The sequence below is a fragment of the Corvus hawaiiensis genome, chromosome 2, assembly GCF_020740725.1.
Source record: "Corvus hawaiiensis isolate bCorHaw1 chromosome 2, bCorHaw1.pri.cur, whole genome shotgun sequence".
Lineage (NCBI taxonomy): Eukaryota > Metazoa > Chordata > Aves > Passeriformes > Corvidae > Corvus > Corvus hawaiiensis.
This window is the reverse complement of record NC_063214.1, coordinates 903,858-931,253: the sequence shown is the minus strand read 5'-3', so window position 1 is coordinate 931,253 and position 27,396 is coordinate 903,858. Positions and strand designations below refer to the sequence as shown.

The 27,396-nt window shown below is 46.7% G+C and overlaps 1 protein-coding gene across 2 annotated transcripts; it reads left to right on the top strand.

Moving 5' to 3' along the window:
- Positions 1-450: 450 nt before the first annotated feature.
- PGM2L1 (phosphoglucomutase 2 like 1) lies at positions 451-27,396 on the top strand. 2 transcript variants are annotated; one of them, XM_048295345.1, is made up of 14 exons: positions 451-779; positions 7,754-7,921; positions 12,218-12,324; positions 14,401-14,485; positions 15,151-15,234; positions 17,043-17,236; positions 17,891-18,080; positions 18,294-18,391; positions 19,209-19,386; positions 20,907-21,000; positions 21,383-21,512; positions 21,924-22,113; positions 22,398-22,531; positions 23,407-27,396. In XM_048295345.1, exons 1-14 carry the CDS (start codon positions 669-671, stop codon positions 23,507-23,509), a joined length of 1,866 nt encoding a protein of 621 aa, XP_048151302.1. In that variant the 5' UTR covers positions 451-668; the 3' UTR covers positions 23,510-27,396. The 2 variants fall into 2 exon arrangements, with proteins under 2 accessions (XP_048151302.1, XP_048151303.1); XM_048295346.1 differs by lacking the exons at positions 451-779; positions 7,754-7,921; positions 12,218-12,324 and adding an exon at positions 12,338-13,713.

Genomic DNA, 27,396 nt, shown 5'->3' with positions numbered 1-27,396 from the left:
GCAGTCAGGGGAGGGTTATGATTCTCCTCCTAATGGCCATGGAATTGCCATCTGGAAGTGCTTCTAAGCAAGGAGCTCATCCCCCAGAGCAGCACCTAACCCCTTACTCTCTCGGAGGGAACAGATGCTGCTGTGAGCAGCCCGAGGGGCACAGCCGGGGAGGGTTTTAGCGTTCCCTCGGCTCCGTCACGCCGTGCCCGCTGGTGGGGCAGTAGGGGACACAGGGGACATTGTTTTTCCCCTCGGGGACGGGGCGGGACGCGAACCCGCGGGCCCTGAGCCCTGTCCCGCTCCCTAAGGCTACAGCGCGCCGCGACGGCTGCTGGGAGTTGTAGTTTCTCCCCACCTGCCACCCCCTACCTTCTGCGCCTCGGGGACTACATTTCCCGTCATGCCTCCGGGAGGGGCGCGGGCGGGGCGGTGGCTCGGGGCGGGCTCGAGGAGGAGGAGGAGGCGGCGGGGGCGGCCGCTCCCCGTTAATCGCTGTTGGGCGCGCCGGGCGGGGATAAAAGCCGGCCCTGGGGGGGTTCTCGGGCACCCTTCGCCCTCTTCCGCCTCCTCTCTCCCCCACCATCCTCCCCCGAGCGATGCGCGGTGCTGCGGCGGGCGTGGCGAAGTGAAGAAGCGGCACCTTCTCCGTCTTCATCCCCTTCCTCCTCCCCGCGACCATGGGCGACTGCGGAGCCCCCGGGGACGTGAACTCCAACGTGCTGGTGGCCCGCAGCACCGGCGACGCGCAGCTGGACAAGGCGGTGTGGCAGTGGCTGAGCTGGGACAAGGTGGGCGAGCGTCGGCAGTTCCCCCGGCACAGCCCCTGCCCTCCCGGCGCGGTGCGACAGCGCCTGCGACACCTCGGGGCCATCGCCCCATCGCCCTCGCCGCCGCTCGGAACGCAGCCCCTGGGCCGGCAGGTGTTCCCGAGGGTGCTCCCGAGGGTGCTCCCGAGGAGCCGCCAGCTGTGCGGGCAAGGTGCGGCCGCCCGGCGCTCACCTGCGCGGGGCTGGGCATGGATGATGCCATCCCGGCGCATGGAGCACCGCGCCTGCCCCGCCGGCTCCCTCCTCGGCTGGGGCAGGCAGGTGGCGGGAGGGATGGAGCAGTGGCTCATTAAAATGCAGCATGAGTCTGTTTTCCTGAGATGCCTGAATTTAACCCCTCCCCAGAAAAGAAAAGCCGGGTTCCAGCATTCCCCTTTTCTTTTCGGCTCCAACATGGTGTCAGGAGCACTGCGGGCTTGATTAATTCGGGTTAAGCCACCCAAAGCTGTGGTAACAGTGTGGTACTGGAGAGTGTTTTGCTTATCCTGTCGCTGAAAGGGTTACTTTGGGGTTTTTTTTGGCAGCTGGTTTGTCCAGCCATCATGGCCTGTGCTTTAAAAAAATATCTTGATGCTGGGGGAGGGTAAACTACCAGTACACCGGTGGTTTAGGCTTCTGAATGCTTTTTCCTTTATTTTTTTTTAGGTTTTTATCTCCTGAACTTATTTGGCCATTATTTTTATTAATTAGGACTGCCAGTGTGTTGGTACTGTTTCCTCTTTGGTTTCATCCTGTCAGGATCAAAGCAGGAGGGCTGCAGGCAAATGCCACCTGATGGCTCTTAGAGGAGCTTTCTCCTACTTGGAAATATGGTCTCTCCTTGCAGCTTTGCAGAAATTAACAGGTGCCATCTGCACATTCTGCACTCAGAGCTGCTGCTGTGAAAATATCCGGGAATAGTGGCACGGGGGAGGGAAGGAGTGGAAAAAGGAAATAGCATTCCTGATAACACGTTTGAGAACCCAGGCTGAACTCCAGTAAATACTTTTTTTTTGATAACAAGAGCCTTTCAATACACTAACAAGACGTTGTTTTTTAACAGGTTGTTTTGTCTTTCTGAAAAATGTGTAAGGTCAGAGAACTTCCACCGGGGGAAGAATATTCAGATTAAAACTGGCAACAGTGCAATATCCCCATTTCTAGAGCTGCTTCTCAGGCTGTAATTAATCAATAAAATACCAAGTGCAGGGTCACTGTGAGTGTACCTGTTTGCCCTTGCTTCCCTAGGTGACAAACATGACCTTTCCTATAAAGCTGCCTGAACTTGGAGAATTCGGAACTGCCTGGGGAGGTTTCCAAGAGAGCTCCTGGGACATTTGACAACTCAAAATCACCTGGAGGAGGAGGCGGAGTGGGGGCTGCTTGCTGGGGCCGGGGGTCGTTCAGGAGAGGTGTTAACAAACCAGGTGAAGGCAAGGGGAAACCAGGAAATACGGCATGCATGGGCAGGGATTGTTGGGCCAATGCCCTCGTATTTCACCACAAACCGAGGAAATGGGGCCTTTGCTGCTTATCAAACTGGACCCCCCTTCCCACCCCCAGCTTCCTGAGCTGCAGGGATTTTTGTTGCCTCTGATCAAGGAAAAATCTATGCACTCCATTCCCAGCTGTGGGAGGCTTTTGTCCTCTAGCTTAATTGAAATTTGCCTGCTGTAATTAATTACCAGAGTTGTGCTTTCTGTCCTTTGTGGTTTGGGTGTTCGTGCTCACCTCGCCTAAAACCCTGTGTGGGTGGAGGAAACCTGGCTGTGGGGTGAGCATCCTGCTTTCTTCCCCTTCTCACCAGCATCCTCATTAATGCTCCTGGCATTCCCTCCCTTCCCGTTCTGTCCCCTTAGCTGCTGCTTTGGTGTTTGAGTCAGGCTCGGAGGCACAAGGCAGCGCCCTTTGTTCGATCCTCGCTGGTAAAGTGTGTGACCAATTAGTCATTGTTCTCCACTGTCGCCCTTTAATTCCCTTTCATCCCCTTCCCAATTTTCCTATTGTACTTCCACATCTGCCTCGGGTCTCCTGAAGGAGTCTGGCTGGTGTGGCAAGTGGCTCAGAGCAGCCTTTGTACACGCACTGCTCCTGGCTGGGGGTACCTGGGGGAAGCTTTGGCTCTTAAAGGCACTGGTTCCACTTCACGTGGTGGCGGGAGGGAGAGCTGGAATTAATTATCCAGGAGCTGTTTGTGCAGGCCCCATTCACTGCGTTCTCACTTGATTTTACTAATTCATGGACTCGGTATCCTTGTCTCGGCTGTAGTGTGGAGAGTTCTTCCATGCTGATAAGGTGGTTTTGTGGTGCTTTTGGAGTGTCCCTCGGTGTTCTTCTAAATTTTGGGGCTTTTGAGATGCTTTTCAAGAGGAAGTGGACTTGATAGTTTGAGACCAGTAGTTTGCTCCAGTCATTTGACTTGCAATGTTTTTGCTTATTGATACTTTTAAGTGAATTTTTAAGAATAATGTTGTGTAAATCAAGGCCACAGAAAAATTCATTGAAACTCAAGGCACTTGAGACTTTTCCTCCTTCTTCCAGCCACACATGCAAAGAGTATGGGGAAAACAAAAAAAGATGGCTGTGAGAGTAGTAAATTGCCAGTGATTTTGACAGGGTGTTAGCTTTGAAACTTAACTCTGGTGGTAAGTACACGCGATTAACATGGTTGGGTGTGAAAGAACCATAAGAAATACTCAGTTAATGCCCTTGTCTTTAATTCTCCACTTGATCCAGAGGTTGAATCCTGATGAGCCACAAACAAGTGTGGTTGTGCCTCAGCAGGCAACTGTGCAGTACATGGAACACTGAAAATTTGGCGGAGAATATATATATGTTTTGTTTAATAAAACTTCAAGCCTTTCTGAAAGGTGTTGCAGAGTCTCCTGCAGGTTGTGACCCCAGAGTTCTGATTCTGGCAGTGGCTTCTTATAAATGGTTGTTATATAGAAATATATACGTAGAGTAATAATTTTAGAGGAAAAAATATTACAGAACTGTTTTTCCTGGTGTTTATGTGAGCACAGAACAATGTTCAGTCTGTCACCCACGCAGCAGCCTGTCTGTCTGTGTCCCAAATCCTTCTGATTTCCATTTCTTTGACAGGGAATGCGAAGTACTGATGGGGGGAAGGTTCTGACCGGATCCTCTCTCCTCCCAGCTTGCCAATAGTGCCAAGCCCTGCTCTCCAAGAGTGAGAGCCCTGTCTGGGTGTACAGGGGACAATAGTCTGCTTGAGATGGGGTGGGAAGGCACTGCCTGGGCTCTGGTTGCTCTCCACTTCCCATGTTTCCATGGCAAGCCTCAAAGCTACTGAGAAATTAGGGGTGCCTCACAAATTTACATCTTGAAGTGGCAGGTTAAGGTGCCTGGGGGCACTCACATGCTGTTGGTTGGTGCTCCAGGATTGGCCATTAGGTGAGGGCAGAGCTGCTACTCGGGGACAATCCGGGCCAGGGGACTGGACATGCAGGGAGGATGGGCTGTGCTGGAGGAGCTGGAATTCCCTGTGGCAATGCCAGCTCACCCATCCCTAGCCCAAACACCAGCCAGAGTCCTGTCCTTCCATCCCTTTTCTGCCCCAGCAGGGTGTCTTCAGGTAGCAGGAGCCTCGCCCAGGGCCACTGTCACCTTATCTGCCACCTCCTCGTGCAGCTGGCCGTGGGCAGGACCCTTCTGCAGCGGGAGCCGGGGACACGGCGGCTGTTGCCTCTTGATTGTGGCCTTGGCCTTCCCCTGGCCTTTACAGACTGTGCTGTGTGTGCTAAGCACTTGGGGATGTGTGGTGTGGCACCACAGGGAACACAGAGATACATCAGGGAGGTGTCACCTGTGTTGGGTCAGTATCATAGATTTGTTATATACACATATATACTGGGTATCATAGACTCTTTGTATACATGTGTCTATTAGAGAGGTGTCATGTGTTTATTTATACATGTATTATCAAGTTGAAGTATTCCTAGTGTTTTAGGAGGGTGATCAAATAAATGTATGGAGTTTTCTATAGAAATTCTGGTGCTGATGGCAAGGTTGGAAGGTGTGAATTTTTTTTTTCCCTGAAAAGTGAAAATATGAAAAGTGATGGAATTTTTTGGTTGAAAGTTTCTGGTGTTGTTAAGCAAGTTGGAGGAAAGGTAGTAATGAATATTTGCATCCAGCAGACATTCATCAAATAACACTAGAGTTAGGAGTCAGTGGATATTTGGTAACCAAATGCGGGGCCTTTTCCACCAGTAAATAACCCTTGGAAAACCAATAGCAGTGTGGGGCTTTGAGGGGTCTCTCTTCCCTGTTTGGGAAGAGTTGGTGCTGCTTCTGCTGGATGTCGTGCAAGCTGCTGGGATATTCCCTGCTCAGCTTTAAGCTCCTGCCAACCCAAAGCATTCTGCGATCCCGGGGAGGTTGGTTGGCCAGCAGTGCAGAGATTTGGCACGTTTGGGCGTCAAAATAAATGCTGTTTTCACATCATCATCATCCACGTGCTGCTTGACTTCAGATGAAACACTACAACCTCTGAGCTCTTCACTCATGAGAATTTGAACTGCTTTGTTAGATCTGTCGAGATGCAGGGATGTCTTAAAGCATTGCCTTTTTAAGGACTGACTATTTTTGTATCAAACAGCCTGGTTTATATCTGCTGAAGATAGGAAGCTTTAGGCAGTTTTGTGTCTGGTTTGGGTTTTTTTTAAGGATGTTAAAAGTCTTTCAAATACTGTAGTCTTAAAATCTCTAAGGAACTTTTGTATTTTGTACTTGGAAAGATGAACCATCACAAAAGCCCCTGTGAGACCTTCAGATGTATGACTTGATTTCATAACTGCAAAGCAAGCCAGCAAAACCCCCTGTTTTTCTCAGGATTTGCAATGGGGTTAAGTGTCAGCAGTGGAAGCTGCTCTGGAATTCCGAGGTCAGGGTGGCAGATGGTGCTCAGACCCAAGCTGTGTTGCAAGAAGCTACGCTGGGCCATAGGGTGGGAAGCTCCAGCTGGGGGGGAAAGGACAAGCTGGAAGGATGGTGCCAGACTGGGATAAGGGCTGTCTGGGGGTCAGGCTTATACATTCAGTAGCATTAGAACGCAGACTGAGATAGAGATCATCAGCACTTCTGAATTTATGCCCCTCTTTCTGTTGGCCTGGGGGTTTCAGGTTGTTTGTAGAAAGCTTGGAGATTTTCACTTGTAACTTCTTTCTCCTCCTTTATTTCTGCAACTTCAGCTTAACTGAGTGTGACCTGAGCAAATTAAAATGTTATTTGGGTGCTATTTTGGCCAACTCATTTTTATTCCTTAGGAAACAAATTAAGTAGCTTCAGTCAAAAGTGCTTTTTAATGTATTTGTAAAATAAATGTTTGTGCTATTGCTTGGGTCTTGCCTCAGTTTTGCAAAGCCCCATAAACTATGGAATGTGCAATTTCTATTCTATTTTTGTAGGGAAGCCAATGCAGTGTGTCCTGAAAAGCTATCGAGGATGCTGTGTAATTTAATAACCTTATTTTAAAGCAAACCCGTGCACTATGGTAGTGTGAAATGAGGTTTTCAATACTCTTGCCTTAGACTCTTTTCATGTCAGTCATTTGTTTCCTGGTTGGCTGCCTATGAACAGCTGAGAAAGAACTTCCACTTTTGCAGTTTAATATTTGTTGTGCCCCGTTGTTTTGGTTTCTTTTTAGGCCTGTGTTTAGCTGTGTAGTGAGCAGTGTCTTGCTGTGGTTGCCAGGCTATCCAGGAGCCTGGACAATAATGGCTTGCCTTTTATTTTAGAGCATACAGAAATAAAAAGTTATTTTAAATTCACATGTCTAGTGTTCAGGGTGTGTTATCAAGCTGCAGGAGTAATTTCAGATTTTTCAATGAGTTTTATTGATTACTTTTTCTCCCAGTGAAGGTGCACAGCTCATATCTTTGTGCTTTTCCCAGCATTTTTCTAATCCTCCTGAAGAACCTCCCCCTCTCTGTGTGGAGCATGTTTCCCAGTGCTGCTGGAGCTGGCTGACCTCTATTTTAAATGTCAGGGGTACTTCACCCCTGCCCTGCAGATTCCATTTGCCTTTTTTAACCCTTCCTTGCGACCCTGCTTGGAGCAGCACCACTTCACGGAAGCACTTGTGCCACCAGACCTGTGTTTTACACATCTGGAGTCACAGTTTTTTTTCCAGCTGTGTAACCACTGCCTCTTCCTCCTTCTCTGCTGTGTTTGTAGGATCTGGGAGGTGCCTTGTCCAAACTGGGTGTCAGCAGACAGGCTGAGTTTCTTGGTGCCCAAGTTAATTCAGTATTTGTTGGATAACTATGAGCAACAAATAGTGGAGGCGTGCAGTGTGCAGCTTGTGCGCTTACAGGTTCTCAGCTGTGATGGTGGTGCAGATCTAGGGAAACTCTGACTGAAGAGAGGGATCACTCTGGGTAAGAGTCCAGCCGGCTGCAAAGCACCCTGGCCACTGCTCGGGGGGCTTGGGGCAACCTGCTCCTCCTGTGCAGGGTGTCCCTGTCCATGGCAGGGCTGGGATGATCTCCAAGGTCCCTTCCAACCCAAACCATCCTGCAAGTCCCACGATTTTGCTGTGCCTGTTTCCTGTGGGTGGGGAGGAAGGAAGCGCTGCTTTGAAGTTCGGATTTTGTCTGTCTTGCAGCGGCACAGATCGGGAATTCAGTTGTGTTACTTGCCTTGGAAAAACCTGTTCCAAAGTCTGTGCTCCTCACACAGAGGAGCTGGAAGGTGTCTTAATGACCAGACAAACACATCAGTGTATCAGTAGCAGCAAGAGCTCTTGAATCTTTTGTTAGTAAGGATGATGTGGGAAGAATGTGATAGAAATGAGTTACAGTGAAGGCTGGTGCACAGGCATTTTAAAGGATAGCAGGACTTTGCTCTAGGAGTAACTTAAAACTGATGAGCATGTACAGTTCAGCTCCACATTTCAAGCACTGAATGAAGAGCTTCATGGTCTTTTGCAGAACCAGAAAACCAAGGAGCAGATTGAGAGCTTGCTGCAGAACGGGCAGCACGAGGAGCTGCGGGACCGCCTGTGCTGCCGGCTGACCTTCGGCACGGCCGGGCTGCGCTCGGCCATGGGAGCAGGCTTCTGCTACATCAACGACCTCACGGTCATCCAGTCCACTCAGGTGAGCTGGGCACGGCTGTGGGAGAGGCTCTGCCCCGCGGGGAGCGTGTGGGATCAGCGTCCTGCTGAAATCCCGGGGCTGGGACGCAGCAGCCGCTCAGCAGCGGTGGGGAAGCAGGAAAGGTTCGGTGCTCGGAGGAAATGAAGTGGCTTGGAGAGGTGGGAGTGGGCTGGAATTTGGCCAGTGGTTCGTCTGTATCACAGCCCTGTAGCTGGAGATCTTGAGCTTCTGTGAGAACTTGTAGTATTTGTCAAAAACAAAACAACAAAAACCCCAAACCAAAATAGGAAAGCCCCAACCAACCAAGGCTTTTCTTTCTTTTTTAGCACAAGTTGTGGACGTATATGGACTGAGTATTTTAATATTAATTTTAATTTTAATTAATTAATTTTAATATTAATATTATACTGAAGCAGTTTATCTGTTCCTACCTTTAGCCTTGACTATTGAAAATAGATTGAGCTGATACATTTGGAACCCTTGAACTTGGAAAATCAAGAAAATGTTTGTTATGACAAAACTACTGAATCTTACCTGCTTTGACAGGTACTTTTTGTAGAAATGGAGCTTCAGCCATATGATCAAAGGTGTTTTATTGCATGGTTTACAAAGGGTTGGTAAAATCTCTCATTTAATACTGTGCACTTTTTAGGTGGTTTCTCTTGGCAGGCTGGTGCTCTGACCTCCTTCAGGAGATGTGATTGAAGTAATGCTTTCTGTTGGCCTAGGATGGAGTGATGTGCTTACAACTTGGAACAGCTGGGACTCTCCTAAGCTGTTTGACATTGTTGTCTGAATTGTACAACTGGAGCCTACACTCTTGTGGGAAGCCAGATTCCAGTACTGTTTATAGAGGTTTTGTGTCCAAGTGTTGGTTTGAAACCCAGCCTTCTCTCTGACAGTTTTTCTTTTCAGGATCTTCTTGGATCTAACAAAAAGCTTTCCTTAGGTGTCTGATCTGTAAACTGGACACATCTCAGAATGATGCTTCCTGCGATTCTGCCCTTCCTGAATTGGGTGTGCCAACCTCCTCTGCCAGGAATGCTGTAATGGCATGAACAGGTCTAGGTGGACTCCATGGATGCAGTGAGAGCGGAGTGAGGAGACTGAGAAAAGAGGGGTTTAAAAGTCAGTGTTTAGTTGCCAGTGGTGGCATGGTGAAAAGCAGCTGAGCTGCTTTGAACAAGCCCCCTTTTCCTGGAAGCAGAGGAGGTTTCTGGGCGTCATTTCCCTGCTGTTGGGTTTGGAGGTGCCGGCGCTCTGAGCGGTGCCTGCTCCCTTTGTGCCTCAGGCTGGCGGAGTGGGAGCGAGCGTGGGTCTGCTGGCTCAGCCACATTCCTGGCAGAAAGGGAAAGCTTCCCTTCTGCTTGGCAGGGAATGTGTTGGCAAGCTCAGTTTCATGGGCATTGCTGGTTTTTGAGAGTAACAAACTGGGGGTGTGTGCGTCTGCTCCCTCTGCGCAGCTGCTATTTTTAGTTGTTTATTAAAGCTGTGTATCACGCTGAGAAAAGCAGCCTCTGGGAAGTGGATTAGAACTTGTTTCTGAAGTAAACTGCAGCAGATTTCATTGTTGTTTGAGCACTGTTGTTTCAGAAGCTGAGGGTAGGAACAGTTCTGCTGAACCTGGTCTGAGCATGGGCAGCCCTGGCTCTCTGGATTTGTCCTTACCTGGAACAGGAATAAACAGCCAGTCAGATAGCAGACTTGAGTGTAATTAACACTTCCTTCAATTAAAATAAGCCATAGTGAAGTTGCATGTGTGTTCTGTCCTTCACTTGATCAGATCTTTTTCATTTGATTTGATTATACTGGTATGCGAAGTCAGATCCAGGAAGGTGCAGAATATTCAGCAGTTGCTTTGGACTCTGCTGAAAATTGCAGGTACATAAACTCCTTGTAAAGCTCTGATTCCTTGGCTTTTGTCCTATTTGTGTATGTCCAGGTGCTTTTATCAGTGGGACAGAAACCTGTCACTCATCTCCACAGTGACAAAACCAGTCACTTTTGCATCAAGGAGTTTCCTGCTGCTTAAAAAGCAAAGCTAAAGGTAATAGTTGAAAAATTTAAATGCTGGACTTCATAAAGCTGTTCCTACCTCTCTGGATTTCATCAACCAAAAATCTTTCCGTCTTAGCTTTGATGCCATCACTTTTCCCTCCCTTCCCTTTTGAACTTGAGCATAAGGGACTGGACATGCTGCAGATGTACACTTGTTCTCTTCCATGGATTCTGCATCAGGAAATCACCTGAACCACGCAGTGGGAGAGGTAATCGTGATAGCTCAGTCACCTGAAGAGCATTTTGGCTTAGATCTGATGGGGTTATGCAGTTATGCTGACACCTGCTGATGAGCCATTAATTATCACCACAAGGTGCACCTGGGCCTTATTTAGAAGTGGTGGGAATGTAATAGCTGTAGCAATTAGGGACACTATCAAAACCTGAGTCTTGTTAAAGGGAAATAGAAATTCTTCAAACTGAGGAACTTCAAGAGAGGACTTAACCCTAGAGGTGCTGGAGTTCCTAACTGTGCTGGGATGAGCTAATGAGTCATTAATTATCACCACAAGATGCACCTGGGCCTTGTTTAGAAGCGGTGGGAATGTAATAGCTGTAGCAATTAGGGACACTATCAAAACCTGAGTCTTGTTAAAGGGAAGTAGGAATTCTTTAAACTGAGGAACTTCTTCAAGGGAGGACTTAACCCCAGAGGTGCTGGAGTTCCTAACTACCCTTGGAGGGTTCAGACAGTGGAAAGGCTCTGCATTCACTTCCTCACTGACATTTATAGATGTACTTTTGTTTCCTGCAGCTTTCACAAAGATGTTTGGATAGCAAGCAAGTCTGGTAGGAGTGAGTTAACTTCAGCTGTGGGGTCTGTGGCTGAGCTTAAGGGATTAATTTTAAACAACCTGCTCCACAGCAGACAGTAAAGACATTGCTGTTTGTCTTCATACAAAATCTTAGCCTGAATAAGGAATCTATTATAAGGAATCTGCAGTTCATGTCTTCAGATGTTATTCAGGTTATTCAAGTCAACTTGGATGCGTTTTTCCCATTCCTCTTTCCTCTTTGCAGCTGTGAGTGAAAGCTCTTGGCAGGTTGTCAGGGCAGGGTAAACATTTTGTGTGTTTTGGGCTCAGTGTGAAGGTGACTTCAGCAGGTGATTCTGCTGTGGCACAGCCTCCAGACCTGCCACTATTCAAAGAGTTATCTTTATTTTAAGGATTTCTTTCCTCCTTCTCTGTAAATCCCTCCACATTTGCAGCTGAGAGGGCTCTCCAAAGAGATGCCAGTATCCACTAGGTCATGCTTTGGAATACATCCTTGGAGTGCCTGCTTGAACTTGATTTCAAAGGTCTTTCCCAACCTTGACAATGCTGTGATTCTAAAGGGCCAAAGCTATTTAAAATAATTGATCTTGGCTGAATTCCAGGGTAGGAGTCAGGCTGGCTTTCCAGATACCCAGTCAGATCCAGATGAAAACATCCTGAAGAACTGCACTAAATACTGGTGGGGGAAAAAATCTGTTTAATGCTGGTACAAAACACCCCCACTGCCATCAAGAGGCAACTTGTACCCCTGTGAGAGGCAGCGTTGATGGGATCAGTGTGGCTCTGTTAAGTTCACTGTGCTGCGTTGTCTGGCTGTGGGGAACTGCAGCCTCTGGAAACTTCCATTGACAATAGTGCTTCCATCTTTTTATCTAAAACTGCTGATCCACCGTGGGCTGTTTCCGTGATGGATCTCCAGAGAGATTCTGGCTGGGAAATGAATGGATGTGAAGGCTGCAGGGCAGGTGAAACTGGAGTAAAAGCTGATCTTCCCACCCAAGCCTTTCGCTGATTTTTAAGGCAAATTTATGACTAACCCTTTGGAAACAATGGTGAAAATGTCTGACTTGCACTGTGGGCAGAGAGATAAAGACTAGGCTGGCACATCTTGTGTTGCTTGAGTGGATGGAGTTGAAAACATGGATTTTTCTCAATTCAGTCTTTAAGAAGATGATTTGAATAAATGAAAGCACAGTGTGGATTGAAAATGAGTGTTTGCTGCTGAGGGTTTATTGTTGTTCCACTCACTTTTATTTCCCACAGCTGTTTCTCTGGTTACTTGCTTTCTTTCGGTGAACACTGGGGGAAGACCACTGCAGCTTTTGTGAATATCACTATTGATGTGTTGGAGCTGTATTTTGCCTACTGATATTTTCCATCCTTTGTGGGAGACCACCTTTAACGTTTGTGTGTGCTGCACTGCAGCTAATTATTTTTTCCCTTTTTTTTTTTTTTTTTCCAGGGGATCTACAAGTATCTTGAGAGGAACTTCTCAGACTTTAAGCAGAGAGGCTTTGTTGTTGGATATGACACACGAGGTCAGGTCACCAGCAACTGCAGCAGTAAGAAGTATGAGTATTGATTACATCTGCAAGACTAGAAATGAAATTGTGCCTGTAAATGCATTCTGTTCTATCAGCACTTTTTCTGTTTGTGATGAACTGGGCCCCCTCTTTCCTCTCCCTTAGTCTATTTAAATAGTAATGAAGAGAGGCTGGGACTAAATCCTTTGTGGTACCAGTTGGTCAGCAAATGAGGAGTGTAAGGCTGTTTATTCCACCAGAGAATTTACAGATTAAATGCTCAAGAACACTAAGCTTGATATGCCTGGGGACAAATTTAAATATGAAGGTAAATTCAGAGTATTAACATCCAGCTGGAAACCCCTAAATATTAATGCACTTTTAACTCTGTCACTCTCTGGTATTTCACACCTGATTTAAGCTTGCCTAGGGGAGAAGAATTCCACCTGCAGCCTGCTGTAACCCAGTGTGTTTTCACTGGGAATTTTACTTGGATTTTACCTGGAGTGCTTAAAATGCAGACTTCCAGCAATGGCAAACAGTGCTCTTTGCAAGGAAAAGGGAGAAAACTGCTTCCTGAATTCTCTAAGAAATCTTAATCCCTTGTCATTTGGGGAGCAAAACGCATGTGGTAATGGCATGCCTTGCAAAAAAGCCAACCCAGCAGCTAATTGGCATTTAGGTAATGAGAAGTTAATTACTGTAGTTATTGTTGTAACTAACACAGTTCCTTTAAAAAGAATTTTTGTAGTACTTGATGTTTTAGGGATGAAGATGTCCTTGGTATACCAGAGCACAGAATGCAGTGACTTTCTGCCAGGAGTTTCTCCTTTCCCCTGCGTGCCTCTCCCCTGGGCCTCGGGGTACATGTGGCCCATCATCACCCAGGCTTTGGCATGAGGGGTTTAAACTCACCTGTGACACTGGATTTGCCAGTTGTGTGCAAACCCAGATTGTGTGGGCTAGGCAAGGGCTAAAAATGGGCAAGTGTAAGAGCAATGTTCCTTTTGAGCCACCCAAGGCTTGGAATTTAGGCCTGGTGTTGTTTCACATGTCCCAGAAGCACCTCAGTTCTCAACCATGTGCTCCTCCTGTCTCCTGGGATAATGCACCCTTCCAGCAGTGCTAAAATCGAACTGAACTCCCCCAAGAGAGTGTTTGCAGTGGGAGCAGTGTGCTTTTCCAGCACTGTGTGGGCAGCAGGGCCCAGGGGGATGGCAGACCATCCAGCTGTGTCCTGTGATTAAGCTGGTGTAAACCAAGCAGAATTTTAGTAGCTTCAACTCCAAGCTGAGCTCTCAAACTCTTCCAGGTGGTTTCAGGTGGCATTTGACAGGTGCTGTAGTGAAATTCTGAGTCAGTGGAACTTGGACTGCTGGTGATGGGAGAGAAGGAAGTCAGTATTAATGCTTGTCTGTGAGAACAAGGGAGCAAGGTGAGCTTATGCCATTTAATCTCTCATCTGTTTTGACTCTGAGACTTCCCACTGCCTCCTGAGCTGTGGGTACCTGAGTGCCAATGAAGTTTCATACCAGTTATCTGGAAGAGAATGAGCTCCCCTGTTGCTTGAAAGGGCAAGTTTATTAGAAAAGCAAGATTTAGAACTATGGGCACTGTTCCTGTTTCTAAACATTCTGGAATAAGGGGTGCTGCTTTGCAGAAATACATTTTAGGAATAGATCTGCTTCCTGGACATTGTCTGAAGCTGTTGGGCAGGGCTGGCAAATGAGCTTTGTGTGGGGTAGCAAATCCCTTTCCAAACCTGCTGTTACAGACATCTGGTGCTTTGAACTTTCTTTGAAGTTGGTTCTGTCCTTGAGCAAAGGGTGGGTGTTCTGCCAGTGGGTTCTGTATCTTTGCGTGGGATATCTGCTTTGTTTGGGTGAGGGACTGCAGTGCCTTGCACTGTCCAGGGAGCAGCTGAAAGTGCTGTCTCAGATTCTACAGCCTGAAAACTGTTACCCTGACTGTGCAGTTTGTAGGATAGCCCTCTTAGCATAAGCCCAAAAAGCAGCACAGTGCTTTAAGAAACAAGTGCCTGAAGGTGACAGGAATTCCATCTGGCTGCTGGGCTGTCCTGGGGAGCTGGAGTGACTGAATATTTTCTTTTTCCTCTTGGTAGGCTTGCAAAGCTCACTGCAGCAGTCCTGCTGGCAAAAGATGTGCTTGTGTACTTCTTCTCCACTTATGTCCCTACCCCCTTTGTGGTGAGTCACCTTCTTGTCCGTATTGTTGCACCACACAGTTAAGGGAGTATTTGAATTTGCTGAAAAAGAACCAGCAATTGTCTTAAAGTGTTACTTCACAGAAAAATAGAGGCTGCTTGGTGGACTTGGCTCTTCAAGGAGGCTGTAACAAGGATGTCGCTGAATTCCTCAGTGCCTCTGCTTTTAATATCTCAAAAATACTCTTCTAGGCACAGCAGCTTTTCCTTGCACGGTTTTAAATCCTTGCTTGTGTTCCATAAGCTCTTCCAGCATGCTGTGTATTCTGTGGATCTTGGTTTGAGGGGAGGACTGAAATGCCTGGAGCACCTGTAATTTGTTTTTCAACAAGCCTTTTTGTGATTTCCTTTGTTCTGTCTCAGCCTGTTCCTAAGTGCTCCTGTAATGAGTGTAGGCTTTCTTTAGTTGGCAAGTCAATGATTGCTTTTTTGTATTTGATAAGAGGAATGTTTTTATGGAGATGAATTAGAACCAGCTTTCTACTACTGGCTGCAGGAGGCAGTGCAGAGTGTTCATGTGTGGGGTTTTCAGACAAACTGGTGCCGGGATAAAAGCCACCTCTGTAGGGTCCCATGGCATACCTGTGCCCCTAACACGAGTTTAGTGGCAGAACCCTCGGGTAATGCTGTCTTGGGGTTCCCTTGCAGCCCTACGCCGTGCAGCAGCTCGGAGCTGTGGCTGGGGTGATGATCACGGCCTCCCACAACCGCAAGGAGGACAATGGCTACAAGGTAAGGCCTTGGTCACAGCGTGTCACAGCCTTTCCGGCTGCTTTCCAGCATTCCCTGCGTGTGCTTGGCCTGTTGTGGGAGCCACGGAGTGGTTTGGCTTGGAGAAGACTGTAAGACTCATCTAGCCCACCCGCTGCCATGGGCAGGGACACCTTCCACTATGCCAGGCTGCTCCAAGCCCCGTCCGACCTGGCCTTGGACACTGCCAGGGATCCAAGGGCAGCCACAGCTGCTCTGGGCACCCTGTGCCAGGGCCTGCCCACCCTCCTGATGAAAAAGCTTTTTCTGTGTGTGTCCATTAGAAGGATGAGTTATTTAAAGTGATTCGCTTCTATGACTTGACACACTCCTCTGTGATGAGAACATAAGACCACACAGTTTGTGTATCTCGAGCATAAATCTGTAGTGACATTCCATAGAGTCTAATCAGCAGCTGAAGAAATGCTCCAGCAATTTGTGTATTTTTAGGCTTAAAAATCAGTTTAAAACAAAGCCAGAACTGAGGTGAATTAGTGCACACAGTTGGGACTGTGCTGAAGATGGGAAAGATTTCAGAGTGGATTAATAAAACTCAGTAGCAGTGTGGTGTTCCCTGGTTTTCTGGGCATTGAAGAGGGGTGGGTGGCTTCACTTTGAAAGCCTGGGACAATAAAACTATCCACAATAGCAAATGCGATGTTTTAACTGAGTATTTCCTTCCTCAACTTTGTAAGAACCTGAACTAAACTCTCAACTTGAACTGAGCAGAGCATTCTAGAAGCCCTGTGTCAGGGCAGTGAGTGATGGCAATGTGAGGAAAGGCAGTCCTGCTGTGCCTAGAGAGAGAACTCTTGGGGGTGATTGAACTGCTCTTGTCTTCCCTGGAACAAGCTGTGAAGTTCTTCACCAGCCTTTGCTTCTGCTTAGCTGCAGCAATGAGCAAGGAAAGAAGCCATGTGAATTTCCCAGGTGCTTCATTTGTCAAGAAGCAATTTTGTTTGTGTCTTCTGATGCACAGCAGTGTACTTCTGTCAGGGTACTGGTTTGTTTCCTGGTTTACTTTTCTCAGGATACACGTTTGTTTCCTAGTCTTTCCCAAGAGCTGTTTCATCTTTCACCATTTCCCGTGTGAATTTCAGCAGCCTCTGAAGGTTTTGGACAATTTTATCTGAAGGTGACAAACCCAGAGGACACTGACAGGAAAACAGAGGCAGATTATCTGGGCAGAGTCTTCACTGTGAGCTCAGCCATGCTATTGGCAACAGACTGTGGGAAAATTGGCCTCTAAATAATTCTTTAACAAAGACTTTTTTTTGTAGCTGAGGGTTAGATATGGTGTTTCCACTCTGGATAGTGTTAGCAGCTGAGAGATTACAGTTGTTGAGCTGTGGAAAAACACGGACCTTGGCACACTGCTTATCTGTTTTGCTTTGGGTTCAAAACCAAGTCGTGCTCCTTTTTCAAAAGGAATGCCAGCCTTGGAGAAGGTGATGTTTTTCTGCTGTTACAGTTTGCACAGCACTCCCAGATAAAAGTGCCCGGTTTTGGTTTCTCACATCCTGATATTTCAGCTCTAGTAGTTAAATACCAGCTTTTATGGAAACAGGTTGTGTTGCTGTGTAAGCTCCACTTAGCACAACTGCAGTCATGAACTCAGAGGCTCACGTTGAATGACTCCAGATGTCTTGAGAATCAAGCCAGTCAGATGCTGACTTCTCTGTATGACCTAAGCAGAAAGTAGGTGGAATCCTATAGCTAAAAGAATTTCTCAGGTTAATAATCTTTCTAAATAAACTGTGTCTTGTTTTCCTTCAACTTACTTCCTTCAGGTTTATTGGGAAAATGGAGCACAGATAACCTCTCCTCATGATAAGGAAATTATAAAATGTATAGAAGAGTGTGTTGAACCATGGAATGGCTCTTGGAATGAAAATCTGGTAGACACCAGTCCCCTCAGACAGGATCCTCTGAAAAAAATCTGTGACAGCTACATGGAGGATCTGACAAAGATCTGCTATCACAGGTATTGTATAAAGTTTTTAAGTAAGCTGTGGGTTGCAGGTGGAAAAACTGACAGCAGGCAGACTTCACTGTGTTCTCTGATGTGTCATTACATTCAAGGGTCCACCACCCTTAGGGTTAAACCATTTGGGTGACAATAAACAGCTGCCTTGGGGAATTAAGCTACAGTGAAGCACCCCAGTAGAAACCATTTGATGCAGGTGAATATTCCCCAAGAGTTCTGAATAAAATGCAGGAATTCAGAGTAAAAGTGAGGTGCATGTGCATAGAATAGAGGTGAGAAGATTCGGTCTGAAGGTTAGGTGTGGCAGAAGATGAGAATAAAAGGAGGAGGATGAATGATGTGAAGCAGAGCCAGAATAACATTTCGACAGTGGTGGGAGAGCTCGAGTTTGATGTAGAAATCAATAGTTTATTCTTGGGAGACTTTGATCTATTTCAGCAGAAGGTAAATATTTCATTTTCCAGGAGCAGAAGCTTTAACCCAGCAATTTCTAGTGAAAGTCCAAACAAGCACTTTCACTGGTTCCTTTGACATTAATGCAGAAATCAGCAGAAAAGTACATGGAAGAATTACAGCTTATTTTGCTTTCCCTCAGGAAAATAGTCTTGTTAAATAGCTGAAATCTTACTGAAGTTCTGCTTTCCTCCTCAGGGAGCTAAATGTGCAGAGCAGTTTGAAGTTTGTTCACACCTCTTTCCATGGAGTTGGACATGACTATGTGCAGTTGGCTTTCAAAGCCTTCGGATTTCAGCCCCCCATTCCGGTACCGGAGCAAAAAGATCCAGACCCAGACTTCTCTACTGTCAAATGCCCAAATCCTGAAGAAGGAGAATCTGTGCTGGTATTTTTGTTTCTTCATCAGATTTCTATGGGGAAAAACCAGCTGAGGAAGAGAACAGGGAGAAGCTGCTTTCAGCTGTATTAATGCAGTGGGCAGTCCGTGGGGGATTTTCTTTTGCTGTGTGTTAGATGTAAGTAGGAAGGCTGTGGGTTTATGTTCTCTCATGTTTTGGTTTTTTGCCCCCCCCCCCCCCCCCCCTTCTTCTCCCACCAGGAGTTGTCACTGAGACTTGCAGAGAAAGAAAATGCAAAAGTAGTAGTGGCCACTGATCCAGATGCAGACAGACTGGCAGTGGCAGAACAGCAGGACAAGTAAGTGATGGGACCCTTTTTTGTGTCTTTCTGCAGAAAAGAGGGAGTCACAGAGTGTCCCTAAATGGTTGCTGGGCACAGGTCTTCAATCCACTCTTCTCCTTAGCTATTGGGATATTTTTCCCTCCTAGTTTTATCCTTTAGTATAGCTCCAAATGCATTTTAAATCAGTTCACTCAGCAAAGAGTAGATTAAATACTTACTGGTGTGATAGTAAATAAAGCTCAGCTGAAAACTGAGTGGTTACTAAAGACAGTAAAATCTTGTTGTTCACTGTGTTTTCATTTACATTTTCATCACAAGGGCAAACCTTCCTTGGTAGTTGTCATGGGCTTCTTTTGGTGGGGTGGCTTTTTTTGTTTGGTTTTAAAAATATTTTTAATTTTAATCCCTTGTTTTCCCCTGCTTGTTCATATTGAACAGAAATTATTTTTCTCCCACTAACAGGCCCCAGTTCTGATGGTTGTGTAAGTACAAGTTGTGCAGGCCCTGCCTGACTGCAGTGTACAGATTGCGTAGACTGCTCTGTATGGATCAGTTCTAGACTGCTCTCCTGCTGCTGGGTAATCAAAGGCCTGAGCTGTGTTAGAGCTGCCAGAGAGGAGACCCTGGGGGTGTCTTTTCTGGCTGGCACAGTGCTCTGGGCTTGTCAATCCTTGAGGTGTGAGAGTTGTGGAGTCCTGTGGGTACGGTGGCTTTGTCTAGAGCAGCTTGTCAGTGCTGTGCTCACATCCCGGTGTTCAGTGATGCTGAAGGCCTCTCCCTGGGCGCTGCTCCTGGGCGAGCCGGAGAGCCTCAGCTTGCCTCTCCCCCACAGTGGCTGCTGGAAGGTGTTCACGGGCAATGAGCTGGCGGCCTTGTTCGGCTGGTGGATGTTTTCCCGCTGGAAGAACTGCTCCCAGGATGCTGATGTGAGCAATGTTTACATGTTGGCAACAACGGTCTCCTCCAAGATTCTGAGGGCAATTGCACTTCAAGAGGGGTTTCACTTTGAGGTGAGCGTGGGTTATGTGTTGTCGTCTCCATCCGAAGCCCCGCTGGTGGCCTCACGGAATGAAAAGCAGACAGGGGACTTCCAGGCTTTTGGCTGGGAGTTTTGAGGGATTCCAATTCACAGAGCGTGTTCTGTCACCCAGACAAGCCCGATTTCAATCTCCTCAGTGTTCTCAGGCTGGGAGATCAGCTTGGGCAAAGCTCAGTAACAGGCACATGAATTAATACCTGACTTCCAGGTAACAGGAATACCTTAGGTGTGGTTATCTCCCTAGAGAGAAATTCTCCTGTGTGAGAGCAGGGAGGTTTGTGCAGCATGCTGTATTCACTGCAAGTGTTGATGGGTTTGTGATGAGCATTTGGAGGTTACGCAATGGCCCTTCAGGTGCCCGGTGCCAGCAGGTTTTAAATTTGGATTTACTTGAGGCTGGGACAGGCAGAGGAACTCCTGTGTTCAGATCTTTAATGCAGCTTCGTTAAAAACTTGCTAAAAAAGAAACTGGGCTTGCCCTCTGCAGACTGACAGTTATTATCATTCCTGCCTCCAGATTAAATCAGATTTCTGTCGGATGTTAGCCAGAAGAGAGGCAAGTGCCCAAAATCATAGCACAAACATCCAAAGGGCCAGGCCTTGTTTATCCATGTCCTAATTAAATCCATGTGCGACAAGAATAAGTGTTTTGCCAAACAATGAGGAATTTAAAATTGAAAGCAACTCTGAAAACTGTTTTGAGTGACTGGCCAGATAAGCCTAATCAGGGTGAATGTCAGTTCCTTGCAGTGGATTTGGTTCTCTCTCTAAATACTGGTTTGTTTTATTTTTAATAGGAAAGGGACATATTTGACTGAAAGAAAGAGAAGCTGGGAATTTACAGAACCTCTTGGCCTCCCCTAAAAGCTCCCCTTCTTTTTTATTTGTAACTTCCTTCTCTCTAAGAAACTGTTTCATCTTTTGACTGCTTTTGCGTGATTTATGTAAAAAACCCCTCAGAGCAGTGCTCTCCCCTCCCAGCACCTAAAAGTGTTGCTTTTATATTTCTGTAGTTTTTCCTCCTGAATAACTTAGTCTCATCTGATGAGCACCACAGATGATCTGATGTGATCTCGGAGCACCACAGTCCCTGACACACTTTTTCCTTGGTTTGGATACTCATGTCCTAGTTGAGTATCCCCTAGGAAAATGCTATCCAGTGGCTGTTTCCCTTGGATTCATCATCCAAACTGAAGATGTGACTTGGCTGGTGGTGCTTTACTGTCCCTATTCTGCTTGTCAATTAATTAGATTTAAATTTAAGGAAATCACTTCAAAAAAATCAGAAAACTATCCTTAAGCTTTAGCGTTTTGACTCTGCAGGAGTCTTCCCATTGACCCTAAAATTCAGAATACATCATTATATTTTCTCTTTGGTTGAGTGTTTTTGTTTTTCTTAGTTTGAAGTGAACAGTGGCTATACTTTTTTCTTTGAATTGAAACTAAATTGAAGATGTGTATTTTAAGTTTTCTTTTTCTCCCCTGTTATAGGAAACACTCCCTGGTTTTAAATGGATTGGAAGCAGAGTAAAAAATCTCCTAGATAATGGAAAAGAAGTTCTCTTTGCATTTGAGGAGTCTATTGGTATGAGTGCTAATATCCCTTTAAATTGCTGAGAACTGAGACGGGGGAATGTGAATAGGAAGGACTGATCTTAGTTTTGGAATAAAACACACAAAAAGTACTTTTCGTCCTAGTAGTTGGTAGCATCATTGGTATTTTGCTCTCATCAAGTTGACTTGCCAACTCCCAGAACAATAAATTGTATCTGACTTGCTGATTCTGGTATTGTCTTTCCAGCCCTGTAACCCCCAAGTTAATGAGATTTCTCCTGCATATGCAGCAATAAAGCAGCTTCCATGTACTGGCCAATTTCCCTTTACAGGATCAGAGGTTAAAACTTCAGTTGAGTAAATCAGAGTGATAATGTCAGGTTATTTTTCCACCATCACTTTTTTCTGCCTAGGCTTCATGTGTGGCACGTCAGTGCTGGATAAGGATGGAGTGAGTGCAGCTGTGGTCATTGCTGAAATGGCAACTTACCTGCAGGGCCAGAGCCTGAGCCTGGCACAGAAACTCGTTGACATTTATGAAACGTGAGTGGTGTTGTTCATTAGAATGTTCTACTCCACTATTTTAGATCTGGGAATAATCTAAGCAATATTTATTTAAATATAAATTTATATAAATAAGTGTTTGTGTCCCTCAGATGTTTTCTCATTGTAAGTTGTTGTGGGGTTTTTTGATGCATGATGAGTTACAGCCCATCACTAGTGCAGATACCACTGTGCCTAAAGGGGCTCCAGGAGGGCTGGAGAGGGATTTGGGACAGGACACAGGGAATGGCTTCCCACTGCCAGAAGGGATCTGTAACAGAGCAGAGGTGGAAGGAATGGCTATGGACATGATCCCAGCAATAAAACAAGGATTGTGGTTGTCAGAATAAAGACACCAAATGTGCCAAAACCTCCCGAATCTTACAACTGAAAGCATTAATCTGCTTGTAGGTATGGGTACCACATATCCAAGACCTCCTATTTCCTGTGCTATGACCCTCCCACAATCAAAAGGATATTTGAGCGGCTCCGGAACTTCGATGGCCCTCAGTCTTACCCCAGCTGCTGTGGGATTTACAACATCTTACATGTCCGAGACATCACCACTGGCTATGACAGCAGCCAGCTGAACAAGAAGTCGGTGAGTTACACAGTGTTTTTGCAGAGGAGAGCCTGCAGAAACTGCAAGGGAAATACACTGGCCAAGAGGCAGATGTACCTGTGAGCTGAGGGGGCAGAAAGCTCCGTCAAGAGCGCTCAGCATCCTTTCCTGGGGAGAACACTGCCTGCGTGGGGAATGCGGTGGTTCCTCTGATACAACACCCGATGGACTTTACTGACTCACTGAGCCTGGTGCTCCTGCAGCCCCTCAGCTTCCAGGAGCTGCGCCTGCAGTGGCAGTAAGGGGCTGCTGTTGTTTTGTAGGTGCTGCCAGTGAGCAAGAGCAGCCAGATGATCACGTTCACCTTCCAGAACGGCTGCGTGGCCACGCTGCGCACGAGCGGCACTGAGCCCAAGATCAAGTACTACGCCGAGATGTGCGCGCTGCTCGGGCGCAGGTCAGTGCCCCGAGCCCCCCTGGCTGCCCACAGCAGGGAGAGACACAGAATGGGCTTCTCAGCACCTGCTACACGAGGCTTCTTTAACTAACCCCATTCTCCACTTACTTAGAATTAAGAAGTGATCAGGTGACAAAATCACAGAATTACTTAGTCTAGAAAAGCTCTCTGAGATCAGAGTCCAGCTTGTGGCCAACCAGCCAGGGCACTGAGTGCCACATCCAGGCTTTCCTTTTGCTGCTGCTGGTGAGTGTGTTTGCAGCCAGGTGGGTTCCCACTGCCTTGGGAATCTGCTGTGGTACTCCGAGCTGCTGGGTAGGAACTAGAGGTTGTTCACCTGCGTTGAGCTTCTTCCAGTTTAAATGGGTGGGGGGAAATCCAGGGTGTGTTTGCACCACAGAAACCTCTTTTATTATGGAATCATGGAATGGTTTGGGTTGGAGGGGACCTTCAAGACTGTCTTGTTCCACCCCCATGCCATGGGCAGGGACACCTTCTGCTATCCCAGGTTGCTTCAACCTGGCCTTGGATACTCCCAGGGATGGGGCAGCCACAGCTTCTTTGGGCAACCTGTGCCAGGGCCTCCCCACCTGATTATTGCGGTGTTAATTGAAATTAATTCAGTTGAAGAAGAAAAGGGCCACTAGAGGGCTCTGGGCACCATCTTTAAAAGTCCCTTCCAACCCAAACCATTCTGTGATTCCATGATAATCCCTGCTGAAAAGGAGCTTGTTGAAGCAGGCAGCTTGGAGTCTCTACACCTGACTGGGTAGGAAACACAACAGAGCAAGTCCATCCCCATCAGGTCTTGCTGTTTCTTTATTGATGTTTGGGTGTGTCCCAAACCTCTGACCTGGCCCTGTTCTTTCCTGCAGTGACAGAAGTGTGCTGGAAGAAGAGCTCCAGAAGCTGATTGAGGCTTTGATTGAGAATTTCCTGGAGCCTGACAAGAACGCGCTGACCTGGCGCTCTGCGTAGAGCCCGGTGCTCAGGGAGGCACCGCGTGGAACAAAGGACCCAGGAGCAGAACCAGTCTCATGTTTGTGTGTGTGTGTGTTTTTGAAACAGCTGCATTCTTGTTCTGTCAAGAAGAAGCATTCTTTTGTCAGGATTTTCACCAAATTGGGATAAGGAGAGGCAGTCAGAGGAAAGGGTGGAATTTGTTATGGTTGTCAGTCCTTTTGACCAAAAGTTTAATTAACCCATGCCAATGCAAGTGAACTGCCCTAGTACCTTTGAGGCAGATGAGCTTAGCTGCCACATCGTGTCTTACACTCAGTTCAGGTACCTAAAACACCTCTTTTTTTTGTGTGTGAAAAGGTTTTAAAGGAGTGATCACTCCAAACTGACAACAAAGGCTGCTTCTTCCCTGCAGCTCTGAGACCTTCCCTACAGGTCTGCACTTCCAGAAGCATCGAAGCAGAGCTCAGCATTTCTTGTTTAGGCAAATTGTTGACATTTTTCAGCTACTTAAGAATTCTTCTGTTGGTAAAGGTGTTCTTGGTGCATTGTAGCTTTTCTGTGTGTGTCTTAAGATAATTGGCAGTGAAATAATAGTGATAACAGCTGCAGCTTGGGGTTGGAATTGCCTGGTGCCTTTCCAAGGCTTCCAAAGGAGCAGGAACTTGGTCATTCCTTGGTAAAATTGCCCCTTCTGACTACCATAGGCTCTGTAGCTACTTCTTGTCCTACAGCTCTGAAGGCTCTTAAGCTTTCTTGGTTTTCTGTATGCAGTTACTTTGAGTGACATTGCCAGTCAGTGACTTCTTGGGTTTTGCTGGCCTGAATTTATATTGTCTGTGTATTAAAAAAAAACTAAGGAAGAAAGTGGAGATGAGAGGCTGACACAGTTATTAAATTGTGATTTTTTTTTTTTTTATTTTTTTTTTTTTGGTCCTGTCAGGTAATTTCTGTTAGAATAGCACTTTGCAAACACTATTCTTCTTTATCTTTAAGGACAAATTTTTAACAGCTTCTCTCATTTGTTTTCTCCCTTTGCTCAAGTAGCAACTGCTAATCACATTTTCCAAAAAAAACCACCCAAACAAAGCAATACCCAAGTTCTCCTTGTGGTTATCCAATGGTTTTGGGAAATAAAGGCTGTGTTATGGCACAGGAGAGCTTGTTCTGGCCAGCTCCCTCCTGTCACTGACAGCAAGTAAAAAGAAGTAGCAGCAATTCAGTGCTGGGTTTGATCTGTGTTGGAGATGACGGGAGAAGACCCCAAGGTGCCCTGGAGTTCAAGCTGTTGTTTTACCACTGCTGTTGCCTCTCCAAATTCCCTCTGGTTATGCCCTCGCAGCTGGATGCTGTAGGATGGCACAGGGTAGGCTTGTGTGTGTTGCCTCTCCATGGCTTTGGAGAGCCCTGAGGTCTGGGTGTTTCCTGCTGCCAGCAGCTTTGCACTATATCCATGGAGAAGTATTTCAGTGTCTGAATGTACATGTAGAGAAGGTCTATGTTGCACAAATTCTGACCTGTCACTGCTATTTATTTATTTTTTTATTTTAAGAGAAGCTATCTCCAAATTGTTCTGCCATTGAGTGAAATGTATCTAATGCCAAAAGCTGTTCCTTTTTTTTTTTTCTTTTTTACTTTGACTGTACATTTGACTGACATGGTGGGGAAAACAGGTAAAATCAGTTACACTCAAAGGATGCTTTTGTTGCTGTCCATGCTGGGTAGGGCTGGGAAGGCATTTCTGACTGCTGCTTTGCCTTGCTTTCCCAAAAAGGGTGCAAATCTGGATCCCCACTGCACTGAACTTGAAGGAGCTCTTGCCATTCCTTCCACTGGCAGCAATTGAACCCGGAGGCATTGAGGATTTTGTTCTCCACGTAGTGGAGAGGAGAACAAGTGACTTGGCCATAGTTGTGAACAAACGCTGTAAAAAGCATAATGTGTGTGATGAGACCAGGTGTGTTACTGTAGCAGTCATGTCTTGTGAGTGATGGTTGTGCTCCTGCAGAGAGCAGGAATCTGCAGCTTCCTAGAGATCTGCTTTGTGTCAGTAGGCAAGTGCTAGAAATGGAGAAGATGTTTTCAAATAAGCATTGTTAGGAGCTGGTAACTGTTCATAGTCCAAATATCTTTAATTGAAGAAGAAAACCCAGCTGTGGGGTGTTGTGTATCTGGGATTTCCCCCATGGGTAGGTTTGACAGCGAGCTGTAGCTGTAGTGATGCTTTTGAGATGACAGCAGCAGGCACAATGTGTTGAATGTAACTTTCAGGGTATGATAACTATTTGCTTTTTTGAAACTGCTGCTACTGTTGTTTTCCTACTGTATTGGAGCTGGTTGATATATTTATACTGTTCCATTTGTGGAACTCCTTTATCTCCTCCCTCTGATCTCGCATCCCTTACTTCTGTTACTGTGAAGGACTGGAATTGTCGTTTCCTTGCCCTGTAACTTTGTTATGCATCGTGTTACAGTTTACTTGGTTTGTGCACAACCTTCCTTGAGTTGTCAGCTGTCCTTTCACACTTCTCAGATAAGAACAAAAGCTTTTCTGACTTGAGTAGAAAGCAGGTCACAGATCAAAGGATGCTGTGGGTGTTGTTTCTGAGGTGCTTCCAGGTGGAACACACCTTTTCAAAGGTTGGACAGTGGCTAAAACTGCAGTCATACAGCTAGTGAGTTGGGTTTAGTGTTTGATAAAATCCAGAGGGCTTGGGTGTGTCCTTTTGCTATGACCCATTTAATCTCTGATGAAGTCGTGTTTCCGTGGGCCTGGGACAGGAGCTTTCCAAGTTCAGGGCTTAGCCAGGCAAGGCTGAGTGTCTGTGAGGCAGAGCTTGTAGCTGGATTTCTTATTCTGGTTGTGATAGAGCAGCCAGGGTGTGAATTAAATAGTTCCAAGTGCTGTCCACGTCTCTCCTCCTGCCCCTGTGAGGGTGTGTGAGGGAACAGTGAACTCTGGTGTGGCAGAGAGGGAGGGATGTGTGCAACAGGGAGAGCTGGGCTGCAGCTGTGGCCCTGAGCTTTGTGTTGGGCTGCTGAGCCAGCTCCGCTTCCCTTGTGACTGCAAGGAGCTGGGGTTCCCTTGGGCTGCGGCAGCCCTGGGGCCGGACCTGAGGAGCTCTGCTCATTTCCCTCATTTCAAACACACAGGCCTTCCTTCTGAGGGGAGCACACACTCGTGCTGCCCAGGGGTAGATGAAGAGGGCAGACCCTGTGTGGTGGCTCAGCTGTCCAGGTGAGTTGCCCGGTGCTGCCTGGGGCTCCCTTCCCTGCCTTGCCTGCTCCCAGGCTCTGGGGGTTGGTTACCTGCGTGTTGGCATCCCTGGAGTTACTCCCTGCTTCAGCCCTGCTCGGGTAGTGCTGCGTGTGCCCTCTCTGCCGGGCTCCTGATCTTACCAGGGGTTCCAGCTCCCATTTCCTCACAGGAGTGTTTGTGTGACACTACGGTAGAAGCCAGGAGAGGAGCGATGAGTTCTGGCCCCTGGGCAGGGTGGGATGTGTATCCTGCCCTAGGAAGCACCTGGATGGTCTCTAATTTTAAAACTGATACTCTTTATCACTTTGTTTTGTCTTCCCTCCCCCTTTTTGTCCTCTTCTCTCCCCAGCTAAGAGAGAGGGGGCTCCTTGCATGGTGACATCTGGTTGGTTGCAGTCCAGCTTGATTCCCTTTGCTTTGTACAAGGTGATTGAAGTATCTCAAGTTGCATCGTTCTCCTTGCCTGGAATCTTGGGGAGTTCTGGATCTGTACTCCTGTTTACCCGATGTCTGTTCTGTAAAACTAGGGCATATTACAAGTACAGAGTGAGAATTTGCACTTTTCTGAAGAGTTTCTGTGTACTGCTATGTGGATTTAGCTGAATGAAGTGTTATAAGTAATAAAATATTCCCTTCATAGTCTCAA